The sequence below is a fragment of the Solea solea genome, chromosome 12, assembly GCF_958295425.1.
Source record: "Solea solea chromosome 12, fSolSol10.1, whole genome shotgun sequence".
NCBI lineage: Eukaryota > Metazoa > Chordata > Actinopteri > Pleuronectiformes > Soleidae > Solea > Solea solea.
This window is the reverse complement of record NC_081145.1, coordinates 9,865,454-9,882,222: the sequence shown is the minus strand read 5'-3', so window position 1 is coordinate 9,882,222 and position 16,769 is coordinate 9,865,454. Positions and strand designations below refer to the sequence as shown.

The following is a 16,769-nucleotide window of genomic DNA, read 5'->3' as shown; positions in this document are numbered from 1 at the left end:
ATGAAAAATCTTTAAAATGCACTTTTACACATGTGCTGGATATGTTTGTATGACAACTTGTAAAGCAGCTGTTTCTAATTAAATTACTCATTTTCATGTTTTTTTATTGGTTATTTTTAAATGCTATAATCAAAGTAGCTAGGGACAGTGTTTCCTGAAGTATTTGACTCTCTCTGCCAGGTTGACTCAGCTCCTCAAGAGTCACAGCAGACATTACACAACTGCAGAAATGTTGCTTTAATCATTTTACACAAACACACTCTTAGAAAAAAAACACAACGCTCAGACAGATGTGGCATTTCTCTTTTATTAGATTATAATCCGCAGAGCTTAAAATATTAAATTGCTTTTAACTTAGTTAATAATTAAAATACATAAAAACGAGAGCCAGAACTGAAGAACCCTGCAAAAAAAAAGAATTAAAATAAATAAAAAAGGAGAATCATAAACCCATCCTCCTCCAAACAGAGGCTATGCCTGACAGAACCCGCTTGCGATTCTTTGTACAGTAAAGTCCAAGCAGACTGTGCATTTTTCTATACATGTGTAATGATACCACTTCTGTTATTATATCTGGACTAACTCTCCTTTGATAATCTTTTCAGACAGCAAGTTTATAGGGACAGGTTAAACCAAAAAAACAACAACAAAACAAGATGTTGTGTTTTGCACTGGGAGTACTGGTGTCTGTTTGAAGCAGCAGAGCAGCTCCACTGCCGTCACTCTCACCCCTCGCTCCGTCTCCACCTCTCCCTCTGTGGGCCTGCAGACATTACCTCATGTCTTTGTCCTTCTGTGCTGCTGCAGTGCGGGGCGGTGGCGGTGGTTTGAGGGGCCGCTGCTGCGCTGAACACCCAACGGCCGATTCAGCCACAGACGGACACCAGACTACTGTGTCTCTAAAGCATCCACGCTCTGATCAGATTACACATCTATCATACAATCTTTTTAATATCCTCTTTCTCTGTCTGTGGCGTTCTCTCTACGAGTGTGCTGCCCTCTACAGGTTGGCTCTGGGACATGATTGTTACGGGTAAAACCGGGTGATTATGTGACTATACTGTAGTTAAACGTGGTTTTGTCGTATTAAGGGCTGAACAATCTGGAGAACAAGGGACAGAGAATGAAAAAAAAAAGAGAGAGAGAGAGAGCAACTTCTCTCTGGCAGCAGTGACTTATTCTCTCAGGTCCTGAGTAGGAAGCGCTTTAATCATCCCCGACATAAACAACCCAAACAGTGATTGGCTAGTATCGCCTCATCAGGCGGTAACGTGGCTCCCTACTGGCCAGTGCAGTGGCCGTGGGCCGCCTCCCGTCGCTGCAGGAGGAGGGAAGGACGAGCCCGCAGGTGAGCACAGACACCTCTTCTCCACACGTCAACAACACTGTACAATAGTAGGTCAAAGCAAAGCAGAGCCCCCTTCCTGTACTGTATGTTAGGTAGAGGATAGAGGGAGGGCTGACAGACACACTGCACCCCCCTCCCATACACACACACACACACACACACGCGCGCACACACACACGCGCGCACACACACACGCGCGCACACATACACACCCTAACCCACAACAAAAAAATTCAACTTAATAAAACAAAAAGAAACAAAAGGAAAAGAAATAAAACCAAAAATAAAACATACACATACTTTTTTGTTCCTAGTTTAAATTGCAGAGAAGATGGGAGGGATTTGCCCCTGGGAGGAACGCTCACGCCAATTCCTGCTGGCGCGACAAACCCCTCCCCGCCACCCCAAACCCCCCCGGAAAACCCTCCCCCCCCTTCCTTGTGGCTGGTTGGTTGATGTCATAGCGAAATATAAGGGTAGTGGAAGGTCTCTAAAGTCCTGCTGACACCGAGGAAGGGGGCCAGGCTGTCTTTTCTTCTCTCCTCTAACTTATCATCTATCCCCCAAGGCTGTTGTGTTACCGCCATCGCCGCTCATCTCTCCGTGACGTGGTTTTGTGAGGAGGGGGAGGGCGCCGAGGCTGGGGCGGAGGAGGCCGGGGCCGGCGCAGGCAGCGGGGCGGGGGTGCAGAGGATTTCGGACAGGTCGTCCATGATACAGGTCTCCTTGGGCTCGACCAGGTTGAATTCCCTTACGAAAACGATGAAATGTGCATATAGAGTGTTCAAGTGGCCCTGCAGGTCCAGAGCCACCGTCTCTTTAAAGTGCGCCCAGTAGAGGTGAGCCAGCACGTGGAACAGATACCGGCAGATCTTCTTTACCAAGGACTCAAAGGAGTTGGGAAACTCTTTGCCTAAGGGAAGAAAAAAAGAACATGTTTTAGGAATAGAGCTTGTGTTAAAGTCTTTTTCATTATTTTCAACAAATCCAAGAGTGTGTTTCTCTCTTCAGGTTCCTTCACTTTCTACAGCCATTATGTTTTTTTACTGATCGTGTACTGCAGCTTTAAAACGGAGTGACAAAATGCTTAACATAGGCATCATTTTTACTGATATTCACATAATGTGTAGTAGGTAGTGTGTGAAATATCATCAAGTGAGGAATAAAATCAGCAGATGAAGTGAAAGACAAATATTCTAATTTCTTTTATACTGTTGTTGGAACATCATCCCTATTCCTCCTTGTTTACTGTACCCTTGAATACCAGCAGAGGGCAGCACAACCACACACTACTGTACATGCTCCTAATATGACTTTATCTCCAGGGTTTAGAGAGCCAGCAGACCTGCAAACTGAGGGACACTCACCGTATTTTGTAGGAAAGATTTCCTCGTCTGTGACCAGTTTCTGACAAAGACTCATTACAAAGTCGACATATTGCGGAGCAGTGCACTTTGTCTTCTTCCCCCTCTCATCATACCAGTAGTATATTCTGGAAAGACAGAGGCAGACAAAGCGTTCCAGTCACTATTTTTTAATGCACTCGTTACGAAAGACATAACACAGAAAGAGCAGGAAGTCATTACACAACTGTGATGTTGCCTTCAATTAACTATAAATAGCTTCGTCTGGTTTAGGAGCAGCTCGGATACAAACATTTCCTTGAAATTAAAATGTGATTATTCAGTCGAGCAGGAAGAGAAAACAACAACCAGGTGACCTGTGAGACATCACCTGCTTCATTTCCTCAGGCAGGGAAAACCCGTATCCTCACTGCCGTCTCACTTTTTGAGTGACACGTCATTCAGGTATTCTATAAAAGCATGTTTTAAATCGGATTTTTTCCAATTTCCTGACAGGCTGAATTCCTTGTAATAACAAATACTAAACCCCCCGCTGGGCCTCGGCCCCAGCCCTCTGCTACTCACATACTGTGTTTCTGCAGGTGACCCAGATAAGCTGAATTTTAAGTGTGTAGCTCGGAGTCGTGGTAAACCAAAGTCGAAGGACAGGTCAGCAGACACCTCCTCCAAGACTGATGATCAAGCAGCTATTAGAGCGAGGAGCGGTGAGACCGGACAGAGACAAAACGAGGCTCTCCGTGAGCCGGACGGGTCATTTAATAAGTGGATAAATGAAATGTAGTCTTTTATTAGTGTGTGTGTGTGTGTGTGTGTGTGTGTGTGTGGGAGTCAGCGGGCCAGACATTACAAATCCAGAGGAATGTAAAGCATCCACATAACTGACCCTAAAGGAGGGCACTGGGCAGCTACTGACCACAGCCAGACTCTTACAATACACTCACTCACACTCAGAGACAGACTGAGACAGACTATAAACACTACTGCATACACTCACCCAGACATGATTAGACTATGGCCATATACAGTAGCAGGATACAGGACATAATACTGCTACACACTGAGGTTTATGGGGTTAGGTTTTAATAACTTTTTGACAAACACTAATATTTGACTTCTGGTTTTTTTCTTGTCTTCATAAGGAGTGAGTACAAGGGGTTTTAGTTCAGTTGGAGAGTGTCTATTGTTACCTTTCCTAAAAAAAGAAATGTTCTTTTCTTCCCCCCCCATCCTTTAAATGAAATCTGATGTTAAAGGTCCATACATGTGATACAGTGAAGAGATGCAGAAGACCAGTGTTTGAAGGTCTCTTCTCAGACTCAGACACAGACTACAACTGATTTATTGTGATCATTATTGTGATTCCTTACATGTGGAGTGGCATCACGGAGACGACACGAAGAGGAGAAGCCGTGCGTTTTTCTGGGAGAGTAGAGTTGCTTTTAAATTGTCTGGTAAACAGATTTCTCTCCTAACCCACAAATACATTTGCCTCACACACAGTAAACAGGTGAGAAAGCAAGAGATGTGACAGCAGAGAATGGAGATAGACTAACATTTCTCCAACTCTATAAAATAACATACATCAACTTAACAACTTTGACTTGGTCTTGTCTTGGGTCACTAATACACAGCATATAATGCTTAATATCTGTTCTCACTGTTAATGAGAAACAAAAGAGACGACAACAGTATTTTACCCACACGCTCCAAAATGGAACCAGCGCTCTAAACCCATCGCTAATGAGCACTGTAAGCACATTACCGTCTCTCTCCCTCACACACAATCTATCCACCCACCCATACAAAATGGGTCTAAATAGCTACCAAATGGTTCCGTGCCCTTAAAGCTCATGGAAACATTTTCTTCCAAAAATAGTGCTGAGCTGTGCCTTCGGGCAGGGGCACCGACTCTGCTGCGACTGAGGTTCAGTCAGTTTTCACCACAGACAGAGGGCACGAGTGCCAGGTCTTCCACAGGCAGGAAAAGGGTGGGGTTCTGGGTCGTGGGCAGTAAAGGAAGGTACAAACATAAATGTCTTATAGAAATATGGCTTTTGCAGTAAGAGTTTTAGTCCGAGTATGGATTTTGTATTTTTCCTCTTGATTAACACAAATACAAAATCCTCTTCCATTTGTCAGGGTGTGGGTTAGCAGCAGAGGTTTAAAGTGACAGCAGTGGAGGGAAAAAAAAAACCCTCCACTGACTAAGAAGTAAACGCGTGACAAGTTGCTTTCTCTCAGCAAATACGTCTCACATGTGATTTGTCACTGGTTGTGTTGTTTGGCGTGGACGTCAATGACATAGTTTGCACCACGGCGAGTGTGTGGGCAACTGCGTATGCTGGCTGTAATGTGTTAAAGAGCTGCGATGTGAGTGTTGAGATGCTGCAGTGCGGGGAATCAAGTTTTTCCAGCCTTCAGTGTACACAGGGGAAATGAAGGCCTCTCTCCAAAGACAAGGGCTCACACATAAAGACTGCACCCCGCCCTGACAGGGCAAACTAGTTAAGTTAAACACTTACAGTTAGTCACCTCCCCTCCGGTAACATGGCATGAACACACTTTCATGCTAGGATTGCACTTAAAATAGTGCAGAGATATGTCTGCTTCATTGCTCACAGTTAGCAATTAACCAAACAAGCTATGACCCACTTTTATTTGAAATGAATTATTATTTGTCGTCAGGTGACTTCAGGGTGATATAAGCTTTCAGCTCCAGTCTGGGAAAATAAAGTCATATTTTGAAGATGGACTCCTTCACAAGAATCCATCCAGGAAGTGTGTGTGACGTCAAAGTAATGATAAGAGAAGCCTTCGGGCGTCGTTATGAATCCCAGGGAATTAGAGGTGAAGCTACACCATGACTCTGTACAGAATGTTCTGTTGTGTTCTGTTGTGTTCTGATTTATGACGCCCAGGAGATTGTTCTAACTCAGCCGGTTAAAGCCTCATATCAGCTGCAGTGAAAACTTTAAAAAATAAATTTTTTACTTTTCTATATTGGAATGGCTTCACAAACAGATTTGGTTGAAACGTGACTGTACAGAAGGACAGGTCAGGACAATTCCAGTGACGTCTAAAGGAGAAAAATGTGAACCAACCTTTAAAAAACATGATGACGCACAGATGCAATGCTTCGTGTACGCAATGCTCATTTGATCCATTTACCACCTCGCCATTTCAAATAGGTTCAAGGACAAAATCTCTCGACTGTGTCACAAATATTCTTCTCTCATAAAGACAACATGACTCAGGTGGTGTCGCTTTACATTTTCGAGACATAAACATTATCTGGATTGTGTCCGATTTTACATTGTCAGTTGTTCTTTGCTGATTAGGACAGCACCATCTGATGAATTAAACAATGGGACACTCGATTTCTGAGGACTGAACCAATACGGCTCCACAGGGTTAGCAATGAATAAACCAAAAGTGGAGCAGATAACTTACGTGTTGCAGGCCGTCATGGCTTGACAGGTGTCCCCAGTGCAGAACTCTGAGATGGTACTGTACTGCAGGTTGATAAGGTTGAAGAACGTTGTTGCTATAGCAAAGACAAGATTGAGAGAGAGACATTATTCAGTGACTCAATACAGAATAAGTCTTAAACAGTTTTCTGTGTCAGTAAGAGGTCAACGCTCGACTAGAAGCGTGAGAACATACAGGTGAACTACTTGTGTCAAGCCACAGTCTTCTATGGATGATGAAGCAACACTTTAAGTGATGTTTACTGCCCATTATCTGTCACAATGATCGGTGGAACAGTCACAGTCACATGCACATGCTAATCCATCAAGTCACCACGTCCTTGAACAGCATGTGTGTGTGTGTGTGTTTGAACTTCAGAACAGGAGGACGGAAAAAATGAGGTGGCTGCAGCTTTGACGTGTTTAAGTTGTTATTCCAGTCACTTAAAAACCTATACAGGTTTTCCTGCCATTAGGGGAAACTCCCTTCCAGCTCAATATTCAGCAAACAAAGCATTATTGTAAGTTGTGCATGTAAAAGTATACAGTGCAGTGTGCTAGCTAAGTGCAAATATGCATGATTTTTCTGGTACGGTAGCATTCCTTTAACTGTATGCCTTCCTTTGACAGGAAAACAATTCGTTTACTCGAAGCATTCTGGGAAATGTGTCGTTAATGGTGTTCTGTAATGCCTTTCTTATGCTGAGCTGCTGCTGATCGGCTCCAGTTTGTGAAAACAGACCTGTCATGTTGAGCAAATAATCACATATATGAAGCAAAAGTAGCTGTGGTGTAATATATGGCTTCACTTTTGATTCCTCCCAAACCCTAAGGCTTGTTTGTGTTTTTTGTTTTTTGGAACAAACCCAAAGACACAGTGCCATTTGCACCACCCTATAGGACTCCTCTATTATGTTCCTGCCTGACATAGACATCAAATAAGAGAGCAGGTTAATGTTTGTCAGCAGAACTGAATAACCCCAGTCGTTATTTATTTGCTTAAAAACAATTTACTCGGAGCAGCGTTCAGTTTGTATTTAAGTTTGTGTTCCAAGCAGCTTGTGGATACAAGCTGGTACAAGCCAAATTATATAACTTTAAAAGTTTGTGCTGGAAAACATTAACATGAAAATTTTCCATCTGTTTTATATCAATGTTTTATCAGCCAGAAAAAAGGAAAGAATACGTTTTGCTCTGTTACTTTTCCCATGTGAGCACCTGGGTGGTTTGGACATGGCAAAACTCAGATATTGGTTTGAGGCGCAACAGGTGATCGACCTGGCTTCACCAATAGTATGTGCAATAATAAATAATGCTGTCATGTGTTTGCGTGCAGGCGGGGGATGGAGAGTATCCAAATATTTTTCGAAAGGAACAACATGTTACATAACACTCGTTCTCACTTGTTTTTTTGGGGGGGGGAAAAGGGACTAACATGGCATCAGTCAAGCAGCCAGACCACAGTCAGTTTACTGAACTTCAGAAATGATGCACATGATCATAAACTATACATTCAAATAACAGTTAGAACACATCACACAAGTGTTTAAAGAAGCAGTGTGTGTGTATGTGGTGTTATTGGAATGGACTCAGAGCTGTGCCAGGTCTGGATTGTGTTAAGGACTTGGCTCTCCGGCATCACTGGAACGTCTTTTTGTCTCCAGATGACAAGTGCATACCAACTTGTGTAAAAATTTTCCTCAGATGTTAGGAATTGTTTTTCCAAGTCTGCATGAACGTGAGCTATAAAGAATTCTTTTAAGACAATGCCTTCTAGTTGTGTTCAATTTCCTCTACAGGCCTGGTAATAACAAGTTGCACATATTCATTGTCATAACAGTCACTCACTGTTGCTGGCCAGCCATTCATTTAGGTCTATCTCTCTGGGCAGCACCACCAGCTCCTTGAGGTCGAAGTCCACCACACGGATTTTTGTGAACTCCGGTTCCAAGTACTGTTTTTTCTCTTCTGTTGGAGGCTTCTTTCCATTTGGCTTTGTCTTTGACTTCCTGCAATGTACAAAAAAAACAAGGACAGGTTTAGTGGAAGCAAAACAATTGAGTGGATAATAAAATAAAATAAAGAAAAGGGAGAATTTGAAGAGACTTTACAGTGTTTAGGCAAACACTTTAAAGACAAGTTAAGCTCTTTGCTAAGAATTTTCCAGTCAGGCCAGCATGATGCCACTGTGAAAACATCTAATATCCAACCAGACACTGAAGTAGTGCTGAGCAATAGAATTCCACTTAACCAACAGGGAAGTTATTTGGGATATGTTAAATATACTGTAATGGGGAAAAAAAGACATCCCTTTCCATGATTTGTGATGGTGGGCTCTCAACAACATACATCATCCAAACAAAGACCTCTCTGTTGCTGTACCTGACCCTAAACTCTGACTTCTGACCTTACGTTGGGTCTATAGCTTCCACACAGACAGCCCGTCCCTGGTGCCTTGTACTTTAACTGCTAGTTTTAGCATGGGCATGTCATATCACACTCCTCCTACACTTCCAGGCCAGTAACCTCTCCTCCCCCTCATCCCCTGCTCCAGGTTTGTATCAGGGGAGGCAGTGCAATCTGGGGTTGAAGGTTGAAAAGCTTGATACATGAGACACAAAAACACAGACTGCATTGTCCGGGCAAGTTGATGCAATCAACTGCTCGATGATCTTTTTTGTGACTCTGAAGGTTAGAGCAATCAAGAGGTAACTTGCTCAGTGTTTTACATCCTCCTCATCCTGTCAAAACTCCATTCCGGCTTCCAACTTTTCAACTTGGTCTTAATGGTGCACGCTCCAGCCTCAGCTGCCGGAGTTTTAGTTTGCTCCCTGAATTTATTGTGCTTTTGCTGACCCTCGTTTCTGTTTATCTCTCTTAAGTTCTTGTCCTTCTTCTCTCCACACCCTCAGTCTAAACATGGTGATCCAGGCTCTTGGCTCTCACTTTCCTAAATTTCTCCTAAATCCTTCCACCATCCCATAAATACAGGAGCTCTGGCTCCTGGACTCTGAAGAACTTTTCTAAGAGGATTGATGAAGAGGGATGACGGACACCTTTCTCCAGCACCAGCCAAATCCATCCACGTTTTCATTTTGCTACAATTAACTCATGAATCCGAAAGAAAGGGGACATGACTGCTTGTTTTTTCATTCAGCAGGATGTTTTCATTACATTCACAGTGCATATGTAGCCAGAGTGTGTGTTAGAAAGGAAGACGGCAGAACAAAGGGGGGAGTGAGAAAGGAATGAGCAGAGGAGGTAGATTGATACAGGCCCAGCTGATATCCATGGGAACTAATAAACACTTACAAAACATGACAGGACTGTGGAGCACGAGGCCTCTTGGCCAGAGCAGTGTTTAATTTGCCTTTCCAGGAAGCGTCGCCCTGCTTTCCATTTTAGCAAACAAGGGAAGACAAGTCAACATGTGGATGCACACTGAGCCCGCAGCCCTTTACTTTGTAAATGTTTAGGATTGCTCCCTTTACATGTCGGCTGTCTTCTAATTTATCTGTCACGAGAAATGCTTAGTAATAAACTGCCACTGAGCCACATGTAAAAAGAAATGTTCTGGATCTGCAGGATCACGTCGATAGAGAAACGTACACGAGACACAGCTGCTCATTTTCTCATCCGATGGGTAATGATTCATCATGGTATTTGACACACCTAATCAGGAAGTACTGGAGTTTTTTTTTTTTGGCCATATTTAAAAGCGAAGGTCACCGCAGATTAAACGGCTGGCTAATGATGAATAACACTTTCAGTTTCACCTTTTATTTCCTGTTGATCTGTTCTGCCTTCTTTTCTTTCTTTTTTTAAAATGTTCAAGCTCGAATGTATTGGCTGTGGGTTTACATGACCAACCAGTCAGTCAAAATTAGTCTCATAATTGACATCTTTCTGCCACTTTAGCTTCCCAATTTTCCAAATTAAAAGCTCCTTCCCATGATTGTTTTATGATTTCCCTTATTTCTCCAAATCTCTGTCTGCTTCCATTCCCCCTCAAAAGAGAAAAGAAAAAAAAAACCTTCCTGCTCATAAGGACACAGGCAGATTCATGTGGTCTTTGTGGTTTTGTGCTGTGAGCTACATGTTCCATGGACAGTGCTTCATCCACAGATACCGTCAGTGCTCACAACTTTTAAAAAGGCTCCTCTAAGCAAAACCGTTGAGCTCCAAGGGAAGGTTGAGTTTGGTTGTTTCTTTCCCTCCAGCCTCTTCCTTCTGAAAACATTTTATTTCACTGAGTTATTTCCTGCTAATCTCCCTCTGTAATTTCATAATTTCTGTACCGACTCCTCCCACAAGTCTTGTGAAAATTTGTGTGGTAAGGGGAGGTGAAATTCTGGAGCCATTAGTTTACTTAAGGAAAAAGAAAACTTCCTCTCTGCCAGCACTCCTCCCCTGTTACGTACATAGTCTGTCTTGACGAAAACACACACACACACACAGCTTTGTCTGTTCTTGGTAAAGTTCTCCCAGGCAAGTCTTTGCCATAAAAGGCAACAGATGCTTCTTTCTCTTCACCAGATCAGGGACAAATCATGGTGGGACACAGGGCGTGTAGGGGAACTGAGGCCAGGTTCAGGCACATGCCTCTGGGCTGGTGGGACAGCCACAGCCTGCCTGGCACCAACAGGAACCAGTCTGCAACACAGGCTCACTATTCGGAAAACCAGGTCAGGCTTGGTGGAATAAGAAAACAAATATACTTTGCATGTGCAAAATGTGTGGATTTTTAACTTGATGTGAAGGGTGAGAAGCAGGAGGAAAGTGAGGGCAACACTTATCTGCACAATAAAGAAATTGGGTTTATAGTCGGGTGTTGCAGAGGTCAGTGCTGCTGAGTTGAGGAGTGACTTACCTGACAGCTGTTCAAATCAGTCTGTTAGCCACTATCTCACCCCTTTCACTTTTCCCAGCAACACTACCTCATCCTCCCCCCTCTGCCAATATTCACTCATTACCTTTTCTTCAGTACAACACCACCAGGATCCCACAATGTCTCTCTCTCTCTCTCTCTCTCTCAAACACACACACCTACTGTATGTTTTTAAATCAATCACACACCAGCACACATTCATGACTCCTGCTGCAGGCCCCTCTCCCTTTTCATGGCCTACCCAGCTGGTCACAACAGCTGTGTCACGAGACTGATCCCATAAGAGACCTCGAGAAAATCCAGAAGAACCAAGTCTTGTCTGGTCTGACAGAGCGTGTGTGTTTGTACAAGCATGTGTGTTCACTGGTCAGTCTCGATCAATTATATCACTTTGCCCTTACACTGGTGGATACATCAGCAGTGGCAAGCCTGCAGAGTACTGCAGTCACGTGGTTGTAAATTAAACTTTGTGTAAACAGGAGCAGCCCTCCGGCAGGTACAACACAATCCTGTTCCATTACCAGAACCTGATTCAAATTAATCCTGGAATAACTTGGGCCACATTACAGAAAGAAGTTTCTCTAAAAAATACTGCAGTGTGCTACTAAAGAGCTCACACAATCCCACACAGCAACGGAGGAAACAATACGTAAGCTGACTGTTATTTTTCCATAGTGCCATAGTTTTCACCACACACCAAATCATGAATGGATTCCATCCACGATGACACCTAAAACAGCTTATTGGCTCTCTGCATTTTGAATACCAGTAAACTGAAAACCTGTTTAACGTAACCCTTGTTATGATGTTCTTCAGCCTGTCGCTCCTGCCAAGACAGATATTGCACAACTGGTCCCCTGGATCACAACAGAATGTAACTACTGACATATGGACACATTTAATGTGATCTGCAAGAGTGCAAGTGCAACCATCCAGCAGTAATAATATAGATGTCTACCATCCACTCATTCTTAAACGCTTCTTATACAGATCTTATCCAAGAGTATGACTGCACAAAAATAAACATGGCCAGTGCAGAAAGCTGCCAGAACAAAACCAGATGTCACTGCGTTAACTGGCAAATATATATAAAAAAAAGTACAGGCAGAAAAAAGCCTAATAAAACAAATCTAAACTACAGGACATTCTTTATCACTGTGCAATAAGACAAAGAGATATACTCTTCTTGTTACCACTGGGTCATAATACAGTGCTGTTTTAGTGGAAAACAACCCCTGTGCCTATGATTAGGTTATTAGAGATGGGTAATGCCACAGACAGTGGTCTCCTACTCAAATCAGACATTTCAACCTGTCTTGTTTTCCACTCAAATACCTGATAAGTTAAAGAAAGAATCAATTGGATGTCAGGAAGTTGGTCAAACCATTAACATGTGATTGTGGGATTAACTGCATCCATACATCATTAGTAGGATACAGCCATAAGAGTAAAATTGAGTGAATGAATCTTCCAGCTTCAGTCAGGAGGATCAGTTTTCTCCAAGCCTGGCCTTCCCGATCTATTTCAGGATTAGAATGGACCCAAGGGCTCTTTTCTGCAAAAGAAAAAAAAAAAAAAACCCACAGACAGTGGAGCACATGCAGTCTAAGCACACCAAAGCTTAACCACAGCAGCCATTACAGGGCTAAAAAGAGATGTGAGTTAAGGGTGGACTAAACTAGAGGTTTAGCTCTGCATTGCTGACATGTGTAGAGTATGTGCTCTGTTAAGAGTTTGCTCCCTTAAGTCAAAAAACAGAAACACTGACACACAGATACTTGTCAATTTTACTTCTGGGGTGAAGAGATAAGATGGAAAGAAAACAAAGAACATTCACCCAGCTGCCACCATTTAATCAGTAGCATCACCGGGAGCATTAGTGGCACTGTAAATCAGTAAATGAGAATTGTAGTCAGGACACACACACACACAACACCCTCACAAAATTCAACTACTGACCCTTACCCAGCAGTTCTGGCTACCACCTTGTCATCCTGTGCTAAATCCAATTCAGTGGCTCTCAGGCTTGTAGAGTATGTAAGGACCCCCTGCTGGCACCATAATGGACCCTCATCAACATCACAACGCACGTGACAAGAAGGGGGGGTTTGGGTTGACACAAGACTGAGCTGCTGATTAAGCACTTTGGGATATGTAACGTTAAAAGAAGAAGGCTACTTCCAATATTGATTTGGCTGAATAGGAAGTTACTGATATGACTTAGGCAGTGGAGGAGATTGCATGTGAATCAGGGTGATAGAGAAGCTTTGCAACTAAAGCATTCAAGATAAGTAAAGTGTAAATATTCACTCTCAGGTGATCCGACTGTTAAAAGCTATCTACGCTACAGTATCTTTGCCAGGTTTTGTTGAACACATCTAGCACTCGCATCTGCCACCAGGCCAAAGGCATTCAACCATTAACTGGAGGAGGAAACAGTTTGAAAGTGGAGCTATAAACAGGTCTACGGCGCCCCCCACCCCCTCGTAAAACCCCAAACTATACATCCTTGTTAACTTTGATGAAGTGTTTTTTTTCCAGTGTTTCCTCAGACGTAAGATTTGCGGAAAAACCCCTTTTGTCCCTCCCAGGCAAATAAAGTAAAAGGTGTAACTCCTTGTTAACCAGGTGATTTCTTAATAAAGGAAGTTAAGTTCCCACTTAACTTAGAAATAGGGAACAGCAGAACTTGTCTGTACTCATCATAGGTCTTGCGACAGACATAACAATGCACTGTACAATAACACACTCTGCTGTGGTCATTATACCCTGCTTACAATCTGTTAAGGGATCCTAAGATGGTGGATATTCTCCTACTATCAACTCTCCACATCATCACAAACCACAGGAAGTTTTAAGGCATGTGCCCTTTGGGCTTCTGCTTGAAAACACACCTGTCCCCAGACTTGAAAGATAAGTGGAAACTTCTCCAAAGCATTAACAATGATCTGTCCCCTGGAGGAACAACCTCATAACGACTTTCCTCACACAACACAAAAAAACAGCATGTACGATAATGTAGAAAGGGGTTGTTTGTTTGTAATTACACGGATTTTCCATACAGATTCATCTTGACTGGGGTTTCTTTGTATTTCTTTGACACACAACCCCCTTATGGAAAATGTAGCCACGCACTTCACTCCTGTGATTTAGAAGAACCTCATTCTTAAACTGCCTTGCGTTCAATCGTTAAACCGGCGTCTTAAATGATTTATCACACTGGATGAGAAGCCAGTGTCACATTTCTCTTCCTCCTGTTGAGTCTTGTTACTGAGATCTACAGGAGGAGGGATGAGGAATCCAGGCTACGCGTCCCCATCACCAGCGGCTGCTAAACCACTGTGGTCCCGGAACCAGCGGCTCCCGACACCGCTGTAATTACAGCTGAGAAGAGACAATTACCTTTCTCTCATGTCGACTGGAGTTAGGTACAGGACAACTGATTTACGTACAAGTTACGCAGACGCGACATGGACACGCTGTGTCTTCGCTTGTTACACTGTTATAAATGTGTCGACACACTGGACGAGTTTTAACTCAACAGCGAAACGTTTTCTTTACTCACACTATAAAACGCTGCGTTGGAGCCAAGTAAAAACAATTATTTTGTGAACATAAACAATATATAGCGCCATGTCTCTTGACAGACACCATATGCCAAGTTAAATACGCGCTCGGTGTTTACCTTAGTACTTTTCCGACTGCTTGAAGAACCATTTTGCAACTTAGTCCGCTTCTGGAGTTTCTCTGTGAGTGCATGACCGTCTTGTCTCGGGAAAAAGAACAATAATCTCCGACCATAGTTTAAAACATGGAGATATACTGTCAGAAAATCTCGCTCCTTACAGATAAGTCGGATGCGACGTCTAAGTCACGCTGTGGTTTGAGAAATGTGAACCTGACTCGCAGTTGAGTGAAAAGAAAAAACTTTGAGAGGACCTGATTAAACAAGCCCCGCCTTTTATGTTAATTTGACCCAATCAGAGAAGGGGAGGTGGCTAAGGTGGGCGGGTTGTCAGAGTCTTCCCATGTGGACGTAGAGCGCTTGTCTGCTGAAGTGTTGTTACAATGTAGCAACAGGTGGTCAGTCTGTAACTGTGCAGGACCACAATAAAGTGAACAAACTAAATGCTTCTACATGTTATGTGGCTGCAGTCAGAGCAGGTTCACATGTGCACAACCTTTCAATGAGCATAAACTATTTGTAATATATCACTTATAGATGCAGTGCATCAGCCCATAGTTATTTAAATATTATTCATCAGCTCATCAGTGTCGCAGCAACAATGTTTAAGTCTTTATTGGAGAATGCAGCTACTCAGATTACACACATTGCACAAATCCACAATTAAGACAAAACAACCCATCTCAAAACAAACACATACTGTCAAACTCCATCTGCTAATTAAAAGAAGAAGAGTTTGTGCAAAGTATTGTTTTCATTTGTCTCACTGTGTAACTACACATTAATATATAATGAAACAAAAACAATCTAGAGAAAGTCCAAACCTCAAAGGTGGCAACTCAGTTTCTCACTATCAATTAACTCAAAATCCTCCTGAATCCAGATGCAGATCAACACCAAAATAGAATCTAATACTTCCGTAGCCCACGTCCTAAACATCCTGAGAACATTTCAGCCGAATCCGGCCTCAGAACTCTGCAGTTAGAAGTGTGTGGAGTCACTACTTTGGCTGCGAGAAACAATGCCAGGTTAAAACACATCACATATCCTGGGACTGTGGTGTGACATTCCTGCTGCTGATTGTGAACTTCACTTAGAGGTCTAACAATGACACTCAGGCAGCAGTCGGGCATGTTCAAACAGGACCGTCGGCGCTGAAGAAACAGTGAAGGAATCAAACAAAGCCTGTTTGAGAGTCCATCGGTACATTTCCATGCACACTTATGGTTGTAGCTCAGCCACACCGTTCAGGAGGACTACTGTCCTTTGCTGGCCTATTTCTGTTTGCTAGTCTAGCACTGTTCTGAGTCTTCCATAATCGTGAATTTAATCTAATTCTTAAAAGCTCACAGAGAATAACATCTGTCTCCTTGTGAGTTCAAAAATGTTCCCAGGCCAGCTTAAGACTGACTTGGGTCCCACTGAAGGCTTAAATGCATTAGTAGTTTCACATTATTTGGTTCGTCTGACTTTTCAAGAATTCAAATTTCATTCAGACTAACATGTTCATGTGTGTTCTAAAAGCCCAGTTTGAGCCAGACTAACACAATAATTGTGTTGAACATATGTGTATATCTGGAGCAGGCCTTTGCAAGAGGAACTATTTACAGTAAATCATTTTAACATCAAGCTGAATAACTCGAATAATGTATTCAAGGAGGAGATGAAGAGTGGAAAGAGGGAATCATGCATTTTCATGAGATAATTATTGCTACAGTTAAAAGGAGCTCACACTTCCTGCCTCTAATTACTGCTTCTCAACATGTCGCATATTCTTCTGTCGCTCCCTTCACACATTTCTCCTGTCGTGATTTGTTTTTTACTCACATCTCTCTCCACCTGTTTCCTTCTCTGGAATAAGTTTTTTTTTTCCCCTACTCAGACAAAACTTGTGACAAAGTGTGAGAAACACTGGACCACCTGGCTGCTGCAGCATGGACGCACTAATCTGAGGGGACCTCTGTGTACACAGTGTGTATATGATTAGGGCCAAGTAGTCATGAGACGAAGATAAAAG

The 16,769-nt window shown here is 42.8% G+C and overlaps 1 protein-coding gene across 4 annotated transcripts in view; it reads right to left on the bottom strand.

Annotated features, from left to right (window-relative positions):
- Positions 1-293: 293 nt before the first annotated feature.
- Positions 294-16,769, bottom strand: part of mob2a (MOB kinase activator 2a) — a 59,750-nt gene continuing 43,274 nt past the window's right edge. For 3 of the 4 annotated variants that reach the window (XM_058646347.1, XM_058646345.1, XM_058646346.1), the window contains exons 2-5: positions 8,028-8,188; positions 6,163-6,256; positions 2,716-2,840; positions 294-2,261 (exon numbers count right to left, since the gene is read on the bottom strand). In XM_058646347.1, coding sequence (XP_058502330.1) covers positions 1,942-2,261; positions 2,716-2,840; positions 6,163-6,256; positions 8,028-8,188 — 700 coding nt within the window. In that variant the 3' untranslated portion in view covers positions 294-1,941. Of the gene's footprint in view, positions 2,262-2,715; positions 2,841-6,162; positions 6,257-8,027; positions 8,189-14,752; positions 14,969-16,769 lie in introns of those variants that run through there. The other variant, XM_058646344.1, reaches the window with a different exon arrangement.